General features: G+C 38.0%; 1 protein-coding gene across 2 annotated transcripts in view; it reads left to right on the top strand.

Annotated features, from left to right (window-relative positions):
* STYK1 (serine/threonine/tyrosine kinase 1) overlaps positions 1-7,560 on the top strand; it is a 50,714-nt gene extending 43,154 nt beyond the window's left edge. For both annotated transcript variants that reach the window (XM_070453627.1, XM_070453628.1), the window contains exons 9-11: positions 1,187-1,227; positions 2,109-2,205; positions 5,826-7,560. In XM_070453627.1, the coding sequence (XP_070309728.1) occupies positions 1,187-1,227; positions 2,109-2,205; positions 5,826-6,030 (343 nt within the window). In that variant the 3' untranslated portion in view covers positions 6,031-7,560. The remainder of the gene's footprint in view (positions 1-1,186; positions 1,228-2,108; positions 2,206-5,825) is intronic.
* The last annotated feature ends 6,968 nt before the right edge of the window (positions 7,561-14,528 follow it).

Here is a 14,528-nt window from a genome sequence, read left to right as displayed (position 1 = left end):
ACACGTGCTATGCTAAATGAAGTTACATGTTGTATTTCTTGTATAAAACAATTGTGATGCAGTTTGACTGCAGACCTTTATTGTTAATTTTCCCCCAATTTTCTACAGTTGTCTCACTCACACAGTTTGACAACACTCTCTTTTTAGTGGCTTGACTTTAGAGAATGTTTTCAAAGCATTCAACCTAGTTTTCAGGGAGCTAAGGCTTTTGGCATGCATATTTAATCAACCTACATAGTATTTAATTGATTATGTAGTTATAGTTACATGTATGATTGGCATAAACAGGATTCTAAAGAATTACAATTGACTTTTGGTAACCATATGACTCATCTGCTTGGAGGAGCAGGTAGGTGTAATACAAAATATCTTACCAGCCATGAATGTTAGGCACTTCAGGGGAAATTTAGAACATCAGTTAATGTGGTGAGTCAATTAAGACACTGATTTTTCATTTCATTGCTGTTTCACTGATATCTGCTTTTCAATAGAGGTCTGGAAGTAATAAACTTCCTTGGGAGATACTGCTCATTTCACAATGATGCTGTAGAATAATGAAACATATGTTTCTCAAATCACATTGTTTAGGCAACTACCTACCCCATTTATGTATAAAACTTGCTCTGTTAATGTTTTACCTAAGTTTGGGCAATTAGATCCACTGAGGAAATAGTAGATAAATGATAAACCCTGCTTGGCCTTAAACTAAGAATAAAAGCTGGAATTTCAGCAGGAAGGAATGGCAAAGACGAAAAAGATACACAGGGGGATTTTTATATATTTGAGTGAATATGTTTGCATTTGCATAAGCACTCACAGCATTTAACAAATAAGAGTAAATATCTGTTAATGTGTAAATACCTATGAATGTGTAATATCTATTCATATGTAATATTTAACAAATAATAGTAAATATCTATTAATGTGTAGAAAGGAGACATAAATCGATCTCTCAAGCAAATAAGATTCTAAGGGGACTGGACAGAAATATTTTCTAATGGCATAACTATTATGCCATTATATAATAATGGCTTATTGTACCAATGACTTATTTTACCAATCACCCTTGATTCCCATTCACTGCCATTGTCATGGGTTTCTTACTGAAGGTCTCTGGTATTTAAGTGAGCTATCTTTATGAAAGGCAGAAATAAAAATGAAGTAAACAGCTTTGTTTCTTTTACAGCTGGTCTTTTGGGATCCTGCTATACGAGATGGTGACTCTAGGTAAGGAGAATCCCCAAAGTAGTGTGCACCCCTATAGAAATACGCAAGGATGTTTATTTGTGTGGTAGATGACATTTGTTGTGAGAAGGGGTTTCAGTACAATTGCTGAAGATCGAACTGAGCTGACGCATTTTCAGAATCCAAGCTTGATTTTTGAGATAGTCTTATAAAGTCATGATTCCCTTCCTGTCTCCCTCCTTCCTCTTTCTTTCCCCCAAGACTTTACCAATTCCTTGGCACATTTTAAAATCCAACGAGTATTCCAGGGATGATCTCGTGTGTGCTCAGTTGCTCAGTCGTGTCCGACTCTTTGCAACCCCATGGACTGTTGCCTGCCAGGTTCCTCTGTCCATGGGATTTTTCAGGCAAATTCTTGCTGGAAAGGGTTGCCATTTCCTTCTCCAGAGGATCTTCCCATTCCAGAGATCGAAACCACATCTCTTGAGTTTCCTGAAATGGAAGGTGGATTCTTTACCTCTAGCGCCACCTGGGAAGCCCCTAGGCTGATCGTGCATAAATATAAAAATGCTGTCTTTAGATTTATTAATCCATTTGACTGAGAGACTGCAGCACTTTCTCTTGTTTGAGAAGTAGAGGGCAGATCTTATTTCTCATTGGCAGCTCTGCTTTATTTTGTTACATTCCTAAAGACTTGACATTTTCCTAAATTATCAGGTCTCCCTCCCCCAACATCTCCTTTCTCCAAAATTCTCCAAGTTATACCCTTATCTGATCATCAGGGATCAACTATATTATACCGATTAGGTTTCCTGCTTTTTTAGGTGATTAGCCCAGGTGGATGGAGAATAGTGTTAGTTATAGTTTATATTCTAGAAGACCCTAAAGTTGTCTTACTCGTCTCACTCTTTCCATACCAACAGGAGCACCTCCATATCCTGAGGTCCCTCCTACCAATATCCTACAGCATCTCCAAAGAGGGCAAATCATGGAGAGACCCAGTAGTTGCACACATACCATGTAAGTGGCTTTTAAAATCTTTTTTACTCTTTATCAGTCATGCCCTTTGTAAAGTGGCTGAGATGATCCTCAGCTGTCCTCTATGTGCTAAGGTACAACCTTAAACCAAACCTATGCAGAAAATACATGTGCTCATATATATGTGTATATGAGTCTTTACATTTGTGTGTGTGTGTGTGTGTGTGTGTGTGTGTGTGTGTATACATGCACACACACAAACACAAATACACAATATGGAGGCAGCCACTGAATGCTATATTAGAAATTTAGATTTGTTAACATTGTTAAAGCTTAGTTCCTCTGGAATCTTGCAAAACACGAAATCAAATGCAGGTACAACACTGTTTTAGCTATATAAATGTCAGTCTCAAAGACTACCAGCTTCAGTTCTAATATAGTTGTCATAAAATCCACAGTTACTCACTGGTTCTTATTTGATATTTAACTTTAAAAAATATTTTCCTGGTTCTAAGCATGTTGGAAGCCCATCAGAAGAAAGACAGAAGAAATTAGACAGCAGAAGGAAGATATCAAATTGCCAGCAGAAAGGGACAGTTGGTGAACTAACATAGAAGCAGAAAATTAAAAATTACACACAGAATTTCATAAACAACAAAGTACAAAGCAGGTTATTATAGACTATAAGAAAGGCTTCAATTATTTTTAAGAAGGCAGGAGATAATATAGTGATATACATTTCTATTTAAATTGCTATTATTTTGTAAATTCTTCAATACTGAAAAGGTAACTTTCCAGCACCTGAGTTTCCCACAAATACAAACAGTAATTGTATCAAGCATATTAAAAATGCTAAAAATCATAACTTTATATACTTATACACACATAGTATAGTGATACTGGCTGGGTATACTAGAATGAAATTATTGACAAATATTTCTTGTAGGCTTTATATGTGTGTGTGTGTGTGTGTGTGTGGCTGTACTTGATACTGGGGATAGGCAGAGACATTTAACTGAAAAAGTATCTTATCTTGAAGCATGTAATATTTGGATAAGGAATACCTGAAAGAACATGAAATCAACAGAAAGTGTGAAGCAATGAGTAGACTGGTTAAAAGCTCAGATTCATGTCATAGTCAAAAAAACACATGTTCAGTCTTAGTCTTATATGTTACATTGTTTACTTAACTTAAAATAGGTAAAATGATAGTCCTGCCTCATAGTAATTGTTAGGCTGCAATGAAATAATGCATGTTGTTTCCCTTCCATGCCTTTTGGGATGGCTCAATGGGTAAAGAATCTTCCTGCAATGCAGGAGACACAGGAGACTCAGGTTGGGTCCTTGAGTTGAAAAGATCCCATGGAGGAGGAAATGGCAACCCGCTCTAGTATTCTTGCCTAGAAAATCCCATGGACAGAGGAGCTTGGTGGGCTACAATCTGTGGGGTTGAAAAGTCAGAGATGACTGAATAGTCAACTAAGCCACCATGCCTTTTACAATAAGTATGTTCTTGGTAAATGTTATCAGTATTAGTAGAGTAACATAACATCTTATACAAAATCTAATGCTACAACATTAAAGAGTGTCGGAAACACAGTGTGTGCTGAGGTTATAAGGGAAGGAATTTAAAATTCCTACTTATACTATTAGGAAAGAATAACCAGGGAGAGGATATTAATGCCTTGGGCAGAGCATAAGCAAAGAAAAAGCTGGGTGTTACTAGTCATGTCTGGGGCATAGCCAGATGTTGTCTTAGGAGGAGAAGAGGGCTCCTGTTAAGCAAGGCCTATGTGGTAAGAAGCTGGGGGGTAGGATACCAACTTTATAAGATAAACAGTAGGCAACTGCTGTAGGTTCTTGGGTAGGAATGAGACTTGATAAAGAGTGTTTGATAACAGACTGTGTTACACATTTTCTAGAAATTGGATTGCAACAAAGACAGATTAAAGGTAGTAAATACATCTATCTAGATTAAGGCCATTTCCTGGAGAAGCTAAATAATAAAGGGAGAAAATGACCTGGATTAATAGAAAGAACTATATGATTACAGTATCTGAAATTAGTATGAACCATGTTATTCCATATCTTCTTATTTTCCCCTGCTGTGATGTAGCTCATACTGGTAGACAAGTTATAGCAGTGGTCTGGAATGATGCAAGTTCATAATATGTAGGATGAAAACACTTAACTTCTGAAAGAGTTTTTGGTAATAGAAAAAACAACAAAACTGTTTTGTCATACTGGCCGTAGTACAGCAGAAACCAACATGACATTGACCCCATGGACTGTAGCCCGACGGGCTCCTCTCACCATGGCATTCTTCAGGCAAGAATACTGAGTGGGTGGCCATGCCCTCCTTCAGGGGATCTTCCCGGCCCAGAGATAGAATCCGTATTGGATTCTTTACCATCTCTGCCATGCTACTGCTGCTAAGTCACTTCAGTCGTGTCCGACTCTTCGAGACCCCATGGACTGCAGCCTACCAGGCTCCTCCATCCATGGGATTTTCCAGGCAAGAGTACTGGAGTGGGTTGCCATTGCTTTCTCCATCTGTGCCATGAGGGAAGCCCATAAAGCAACTATATCCCAATTAGAAAAAAAAAAAAGGAAAAGAAAAAGAATAAGGTGATAAATAGATGAAATAGAAGATTCTAGTATTATGCTGAATAAGGGAACTCATGTGAATTCACATTCATGTAAAAAATAATTTACATTCATGTAAAAGAAAAAAGATTCTTTGTTGACTGAGCCACTAGGGAAACCCATAGTATAACCATTGACTAGTATTAACTAGTATATTATTCATGTGACTACTATAACTATTCTCTACACTTATGTGTATTCAATGTTTTCCATAATAAAAGTTACAGTAGAAAAAAAACCATCAGTCATTCCTATTATAAAAAAGGTTAAGATATTAAGAGATTTAGTATTTAGGAAGGTGAGAAGGAATAGTATTTTCTGGGAAGAGTATGGGACAGGGTGACGAATAGATTACAGAATTGTAGGGTTCTTTTGTTAAGATTTTTTTTTTCCATTTATTTTTATTAGTTGGAGGCTAATTACTTTACAATATTGTAGTGGTTTTTGCCATACATTGACATGAATCAGCCATGGATTTGCATGTCTTCCCCATCCTGATCCCCCCTCCCACCTCCCTCTCGACCCAATCCCTCTGGGTCTTCCCAGTGCATCAGGCCCGAGCACTTGTCTCATGCATCCAACCTGCGCTGGTGATCTGTTTCACCCTTGATAATATACATGTTTCAATGCTGTTCTCTTGAAACATCCCACCCTCGCCTTCTCCCACAGAGTCTAAAAGTCTGTTCTGTACATCTGTGTCTCTTTTTCTGTTTTGCATATAGGGTTATCATTACCATCTTTCTAAATTCCATATATATATGTTAGTATACTGTAATGGTCTTTATCTTTCTGGCTTACTTCACTCTGTATAATGGGCTCCAGTTTCATCCATCTCATTAGAACTGATTCAAATGAATTCTTTTTAATGGCTGAGTAATATTCCATGGTGTATATGTACCACAGCTTCCTTATCCATTCGTCTGTTGATGGACATCTAGGTTGCTTGTAAGTGAAGAAGCATGATTTTCAAACATTTGCCTTGTCAAGAAAGTCAGTTTCTCTTGTGCCCTTTTCAGGTATGGTCTCATGAAGTCCTGCTGGCGTTGGAGTGAGGACAGCCGCCCCTCACTTCGAAAGCTACACTCATGTCTCGAAACTGCTGCTCAAAGTGCAAATGACAAGGCTGTGTTGCAAGTACCGGAGTTGGTGGTACCTGAACTGTACGCAGCTGTGGCGGGTATCAGTGTGGAGAGTGTCTCCTACTGCACCAGCATCTTATGAAGGTCCTGGGACAACACCCACTTTGGGGAGATCGTATACTCTTGAAACCAGTTCCTCCAAGAACAAAGACTTTTTAGTGGGAGTTAAAGGGAGAAATGGGACATGGATCTTGAATCTTCTCCTATACATTTCCCTAGAAACCCGAAATGATGCTGGATGAGGCTGCCCTCACCATGTACCCTTGAGACGGAGAAATGCAGTTTCATTTCTGCTGTCCCAGTTCTGAAGACACAGGGTAGATGGGTTGGACAGTATCGATGCAAGGGAGGTTTTTACAAATTTGCAATCTTTGTGGCCACATGGCATAGATAAGTTGGTCCCTTCTACCACAGGCTGGTTTCCTTTGAAACATGCTTTTATCTAGACTATAGTTAAGGTCCAGAAAATTGGAATCAAATGAGGGAAGAGAAAGTTGATAAAGAAATTGATGAGAAGAAAATGAAAGGTTCTATTTTCTCAGGAATATAGATGAGGACCAAGGTCCATCCTTCACAGAGAAGGGAGAGGAAGGTCATATTGTTTTCCATTTCTGGTCCATTCGTGCAGGGATGAAAGAGAACCATTAAGGAAGATTTCTGAGCTCACCGTAAGATATAAGCTCACCCTATATGGAGAAATACAGTCCCCTTTTGTCTAATTCTGAGATAGGTAAATCCTGTTGGTACTATTCTAAGTAGAAGCTGGAGGGGTGATTTCATGATTAAGAACATTGGTTATATGTCATCCATCAGGCTCACTTTCTGGTCCCTGTTAGACTAGGGAATTCAACCCTGAATATTTATTGGAAGGACCGATGCTGAAGCTGAAGCCCCAGTACTTTGGCCATTTGTTGTGAAGAGCTGACTCACTGGAAAAGACCCTGATGCTGGGAAAGGTTGAGGGCAGGAGAAGGGGGCGACAGAGGATGAGATGGTTGGATGGTATCACTGACTCAATGGCCATGAGTTTGAGCAAATTCCGAGAGGTAGTGAACAGGGAAGCCTGGCATGCTGCAGTTCACAGGATCACAAAGAGTTGGGCACGACTAAGTGACTGCACAGTGACAGATAAGACTATGGGGACTGAGCTCAGAGAGTCCAGTAGGGTTGATGATGAATAGACTGTGTATGTGTTTAATAAATGGGAAATGTGGAAACCTGCGAAGGTGCTTACTAGCTCAGGATGTCTTTAAGGAGCACTAGAAAAAGCTGTAACCTGAGATAGAAGGATGGTAGGTTCTGATTTTCAATTATTCAATGATGTACTGTGAAACTTATTTCATTAAATTAATATTTATTGAGTCAAAGTATACATTTTGGGTTATACAGTTGTCAAAATCTTGACAATAAGGAGGATGAAAGTAAATAAATGTGAATTAATGTCAACAGGAAAATTCAAGAGACAATCTACATTGTCAGAAAAAGATTCCTCATGTGTAGAAAGGGGATAATACCTACTTCACAGGGTTGTTGTGAGAATGGAATGAAAGGGTGTTATTTGTACCACATGTGGTGCATACTATATAACAATAAATATTAATTTCCTTACCCACCCCTTTACTATCCTAGTTCTCCTTCATATATTTTTCATTTAACATCTGTGATGACCAAGAAGAGAACCGTGGTCTGTCAGTCACACTGCAAGGCAGGACATACTTAAAGATGATGATATAGTACAAATTGTTGTTCTTGTTTAGTTGCACCTGACTCTTGTGAGTCCATGGACTGTAGCCCCCCCCAGGATCCTCTGTCCATGGGATTTCCCAGGCAAGAAGACTGGAATGGGTTCCTTCCCCAGAGGATCTTCCCAACCCAGGGGCAAACCCACATCTCCTGCATTAGCAGGCAAATTCTTTATCACTGAACCACCGGGGAAGCCTATAGTACAAATACCACGACTGAAATGAGGAAGTCATTATTTTTGTGTGAGTGTCTGGATGACTACAGTCACCTCCCACTATTTCAACATACTGGAACTATCATGATGGTGACAATTCAGTTGAACACATGGTCTATGATTTTAAAGAATACATTGGGTATTCTTGAAGAGACATTCAAGACTGCTACAGAAAAGCTGACTGGCAGTTTAAAAAGTTTGCATAATCCTGATGGAGTCACCCAACTGCATAACAATTCTTGCACCTGTCGGAATACTACAATGACTAGTCAGAATTTTAACACGTGGTAAGTAGTAATAGGGAGAAGGGAGGTAGAATGGCTCAGCATAAAACACTGAAATACTATGGAATGTCATTGTTCTCAGCTGTTCCCTTACATCTAATTTACAAAGTATTTATTCAATTATCTTCAAAGAATTGAGTATTAAGGGCACCTGTGCCAGACACTGTGCTAGACGCTGGAGAAAAGAAACAGTGTTAGATTAGAGTCTAGAAAGCAAGGGAGGTTATATACAGGTTTGTACGCATTAGCGTGTGGTGTGAAGATGGTGAAGGACAGGGAGGCCCGGTGTGCTGTAGTCCATGGGGTCACAAACAGTCAGAGCCGACTTGGTGACTGAACAACAAGAATGTGTATTTGTGAATTACAGACCGTGGTAAGTGCTGTGAAGAAAAGGTACAGGGTAAGTGGAAGGGAGTAAAAAGTGGGGACCTTGTTGAAAAAAGTGGCATTTAAATTGAGACCTTAGGAATGGGTGAGTAAGCCTGACAGTGAAGAGAAGAGCTTTCCAGGAGAAGGATTATTTATGTGAAAATACTGAGGCAAGAAAAAAAAGAAAAAAAGCAGTTTGAGGAACTTCAAGGAGGCACAGTGAGGCAGGAGGGGAGTGGTGCTGATGAAACTGAGCGTTGCTCTTTCACACTGTATTTTTCTTCCCCAAGGGAAATAATGAATTTATGACTTTGCCTTTAGCAACAATATTCAAAATAGTACTTGATACTCATCCATCACAGGTAATTTAGAAATAATAGAAATCAACTCTACCAAAATTCTGGGAATAAGTTAGATGATCCAGGAGAGAATACTTCACAAAATACCCACCATGAAAAGAGAATTATAATGTTTACCATTTAATCAAGTTGAATTTGGATTAGGATTTGTTTTATTGTTTTGATTTCCTCCTCTCCCAGTCTTTCTTTTCCAATTATCCTTTATGGTTAAAAAACAATTCTAACATAGCTAGGAACTGAGCAAATGCCAACCTGGAAAAAAAAAATAGACTCAATGGAAAAGTATAGTTTTAAAAATATGTAAGAGGAACAAAATATTAATTCTGCAAATAGTTGTTCATTGTATACCACATACAAAGCTCAAAGTTAGTCTCCATGGAGAAAATAAAGACAAACCTGAATGACTCAAGTCCTCGTCACTTATTTAGTAGTAAACTGGTGCCTCCATTTTTTTTTAATTACATATCTTTATCAGGAAAAATATTTTGAACACTTGTTCTAATCAAAGTATATTAATTTATATAGATATAAAATATACACAGTATAAAATAAATGCAATATAAATTTAAAAGGGTAAGATAAAAGTAAAATAAATTTATTTTAAAAATATTTTGCTAATTATTTCATACTGTATGTTAATGTTTGTTTTGGTAGAAAGCAAAGAAACAGACAATTGCTATTTTCAACTTGATTTGTTTTTCTGGATATAGATCTGGAAAACTGGATATAGTCATTGTTTATTCAAAGGAAACTGGATTTTTCCCTCAATTGGCCAGGCTTTATCCAAAAGGATAATTATATTTCTGGCATCTCTGACTTATTTCCAAGGTAATGAATAGAAAAGAGAATTATAATGTTTACCATTTAATCAAGGTGAATCTGGATTAGGATTTGTTTTATTGTTTTGATTTCCTCCTCTCCCAGTCTTTCTTTTCCAATTTATCCTTTATGGTTAAAAAACAATTCTAACATAGCTAGGAACTGAGCAAATGCCAACCTGGAAATCATGTCCCATTGAAACCTGACAATGTAACTTAATTTAGAATAATCTGAACCAGAGTTCTCAAATCATGTTCGTTCACAACACTTTATTTAGGTATTTTGTGCCTGAAGAATCCCATGGACAGAGGAGCCTGGAGTCCACGGAGGTTGCAAACAGTTGGACACGACTGAGCACTTAGATTAAATTTGAATAATAATATTTTTCACCATTTTAAATAAAAAGTAAATCAGTTCAGTTCAGTTCAGTCGCTCAGTCGTGTCCGACTCTTTGCGACCCCATGGACTGCAGCACACCAGGCCTCCCTGTCCATCACCAACTCCCGCAGTTTACTCAAACTCATGTCCATTGAGTCAGTGATGCCATCCAACCATCTCATCCTTTGTCATCCCCTTCTCCTGCCTTCAATCTTTCCCAGAATCAGGATCTTTTCAAATGAGTCAGTTCTTCGCATCAGGTGGCCAAGCTTCAGCATCAGTTATTCCAGTGAATATTCAGGACTGATTTCCTTTAGGATGGACTGGTTGGTAAATGGAAAAAGTAAATAGAATCTTCTAAATCTTAACCTTAACCAGCCAACTCATTGGAAAAGACCCTGATGCTGGGAAAGATTGAAGGCAGAAGGAGAAGAGGGCAACAGAGGATGAGATGGCTAAATGGCATCACCAATGCAATGGACATGAATTTGGGCAAACTACAGAAGATGGTGAGGGACAGGGAAACCAGGGATGACTCCATGGGGACTCGAAGAGTCAGACATGATGGGGCAACTGAACAACAGCTGTTACTAAATTTTTGCTCCACCATGACTCATTTAAAAAATAAATATGTGTCAAATACAATAGAAGACTGAGAAAATAAGCCATTACGCTTAATTTAGCAGACTGGCTTTACTTGTTTTTGAAATAAGAGTCAGTGGTTATGCTATGTGTTAGAAGCATATAATACTGTCATATGCATGAAAAATCATTAGTTTAAAAAAAAAGGAAAAATCATTAGTTTGAATAATGGAATTGAATATATCACCACATCTTAATAATCAGGCAACACTTTCAAGTGCTCACTATATGTGAACATGTTTGAAAAACAATGATGTGGAAGTTATGGTGTTTCTGCACACTGATGGTTCTCTTATTTTAAAAATGTAACACCACTGAGTGCTCTAAAAGACATACATGGTTGACAGAGAGAAGTTACTACAGAAGAGAAGAGAGAAAGGTGGTGGATGGAACAAAGACTGAAATAGACCCTAGTCATTCTTACATTTAAAAACATTTCAATCACCTTAGAATACTGTTTTAGACCATATAATATTCTGGATTTACTACTTTGATTCTTTTAATGGGATGAGTTAGCCTTAAAAGCTTTATTTATTTATTTTTGTAAATACAAAACCAAAACTATTCAAAAGCTACTGATAAAGGAATGAGGACAAAAAACTACCCTTTCCTGTATTTATCACAGGAAAGTCAGAACATATCTCTGGAGATTGTAAGTAGGAATGATTTAATAATTTTAAATAGTGGGGCAAAAGGCAAAAAAGGTATGAGGACAGAGCAGACCTAAGAGATCAAAGGAAGAGAGAATTTTAGACACTGGAATAAGTGGAACATTTTAAAAGACTAAATTAACACTTATAAGAAATGATCATTTCTAACCACAGCCCTCTGACTTGACTTGTCACCATGAAGCTGAAAACAAAAAACATAAAAACTCTAGTGGGAAATAATTATTTTAGAAATATATATTGTGTATTTGACTAAATCATTAAGCCTTAATTTCAACTGGAGTTGGAAAATAAAATGTTTATTTCTTAATTACTTCACATAGGTTTTTGAAGCTGATCACAGATAGATTACATTAGCAAAGGCAGAAATAGTTCTTTATTTGACTTAATTTCAGGAGCCCAAACATTTATTTTCATAAATAAACTGTGCTATTGCTAGTAAGTATGCTCTAGTTTGAAGCCTACAGCCACTGAAATGGAAATTTCTGTGTTCCAAAAATATTTTCACTATTTCCAGCCTGTGCAGAAGCCTATGAACTGGCTCTTATATATTGTCCAAGGTAGCCACTAGACATGTCTGGCTATTTAATAAGTTCACACAACTTAAATAAGATTTAAAAATAAAAAATTCAGTTCCTCAGTCTCACTAGCCACATTTCAAGTGCTCAATAGCCATTCAGAACATTTTCATAGCTCTGAAGTATAACATCCAAGACCACAATACACAAATGCTTTATCACGTTCCAATTTTTATCATGATACAAGAGATACACAATTTGACTGTTTTTGTGGTGGTTGTAGATAATTATAAGAATGATTTAATTAACTATATTTTCACATTTCATCTTAATAACAGAGTTAGAGAGGATTAGTCTTGAGCTCAGATTTCTGTTTAGGGGATAAAGTCAGTCAAGGGTTACAGATAAAAATCTTAACACTGTGCATTCCATAAGCTCTATTGACAGAGTCACAGATCTGGTGTCTGTAGCTGTCTCTAGGTAAGCATGAACTCTGCCACGTGTGCCAACAACTGGAAGGAAAAGCATTAGGGAATCCAAAGATTGCCTGGGGCTTCCTACAAAAAACAAACCAAATAGATTACTGCCTATATTTCCAGAGACACTATAGAATATTGTGGTCAAATTTCTGTAGATCATTTCTGTGATAAGCACAGTGACTGACTCATCTGAGTTTGCCTGGGAAGTTCCATGTTTTAAGACTGAAAGTCTCACATCCGAAGAAACTCCTTGGTCTGGACAAAACTGAAGAGGTCACCCACCCAAGAGGTGAGGGATGGTGCTGTTTCTTGTATATTTTCTATAACAGCAGCCTATATTGGAATCAAATAATTTTTCTATATTAACATTTATACAGTGGTTAATATGGGTTTTCATACTGACAGTTATACAACTGCTAATACTTAACATAACTTGCTCAGTCTGTTTTTCTGGTTATTCCACTTCCATGAACTTTGTGTTCTAATGACACTGAATTTCTTGGCTTTCCCAAGTCATGCATTTTAACACCACTGTGCTTTTGCTCAGGCTGTTTGCTTTTCCAACCCTCTGAACATATACTGAATTTATCCAACAAGGTCCAATTCAAATAGCATCTTGTCACAAATCTTCCCTGATATTTCCCCTTTCTTCCACTTCCCCTCTTCCCTAATAAAGTGACTCGAGTCCTCTGCAATATTACCAGCATTAAACAAACAAACAAAAAAACCTTTTTTATAGCATTTGCTTCCATGGACTAATATGTGTCTACATGCTCATTTTCTAGACCACAAGCACAAAGGACTATTTTTACTACCAGTGCCCAACCATTTCTGGCACATAGAAAATGCCCCTTTTAACTCACCATATGTTGTTTCATAAATTTTAAATCTTATTTCACATACATTATCTCATCTGGTCCTTTCAACAATTCTTTGAACCAGACAAAGTTGATAGTAGTCTATTCATTTGGTTGACTAATAAAAAATCTTAAAGATAGGGTCCTAAACGAAGTTAGGCAGAGATAAGTAATGGGTATAAATCCCAGTCGTCTGACTGCCACTCTCTTTATCAAATCCCACTGAAGGTTAAAGGGTATTCAATAAGCAGGATTATTCTGTGTGTTGAAAAAAGAAAGGTAATCAACATATCCGAAAAGAAAAAACAAAAAAACAGGCTTTGTGTAAAGCTCAGCTTGTCTTTCCCCATCCTTCAAAACCCACCCCAGAAGAGCTCTATTTCATTTCCCCAGTGTAATTCTATAGCTTGAGAAATGTGGGCTAAACCACTTCATCCGTGATCAAACTGCCAAAACTCCAGTAACCGAAAAAGTTATATTATTGAAAGAAATTTCTTTCGTATCATGACTGTCAAGAGATTTTGCTTCAATGTGCTCTTCAAACTTTCAGACCGCCTGACTGATGGATTCTTTCTACTTTGTCTCCTTCTGGCTTCTATATGCCAGAAAACGAGCCATCAATGTCCAAAGGGGAGAGGCCCGTGTTAGAAATCTAAAAGAAATGACTGTACTGCAGATTTGCATTCTGATTCTGAGCTTTTATCTTGACTCAACCCACTAACCTGGGGAATAAGGCCACACCCACTTCACGGGATTCCGTGAGACCCCAAAAGTCAGAGCGACTTTTAATTAGAACTTAGAGCAACTCCACTCCAGTACTCTCGCCTGGAAAATCCCATGGACAGAGGAGCCTGGTAGGCTGTAGTCCATGGGGTCGCGAAGAGTCGGCCATGACTAAGCGACTTCACTTTCACTTTTCACTTTTATGCATTGGAGAAGGAAATGGCAACCCACTCCGGTGTTCTTGCCTGGAGAATCCCAGGGATGGGGTCGCACAGAGTCGGACACGACTGAAGTGACTTAGCAGCAGTAGCAGGCAGAGATAACACACACTTTCCTATTTTATCACTTGTGCTTTCCCAATATAATATGATCTAACTAATTTTGAAAATAATATGACCCTAGTAAAGCAAAGTTCAGATCGTGGCAACCCTGCCCCACCACACCCCGGGTGCCCAACCCGCTTTTCTCTCCGGCCCACGCAGGCTGAAGGGGCGCGCCCGCTGTGACGTGTGATCCTGGACGATGAC

This window comes from Odocoileus virginianus, chromosome 23, assembly GCF_023699985.2.
Source record: "Odocoileus virginianus isolate 20LAN1187 ecotype Illinois chromosome 23, Ovbor_1.2, whole genome shotgun sequence".
Taxonomy (NCBI): domain Eukaryota; kingdom Metazoa; phylum Chordata; class Mammalia; order Artiodactyla; family Cervidae; genus Odocoileus; species Odocoileus virginianus.
Note: the sequence above shows the minus strand (reverse complement) of the source record. Positions and strands in the feature narration are given on the sequence as shown.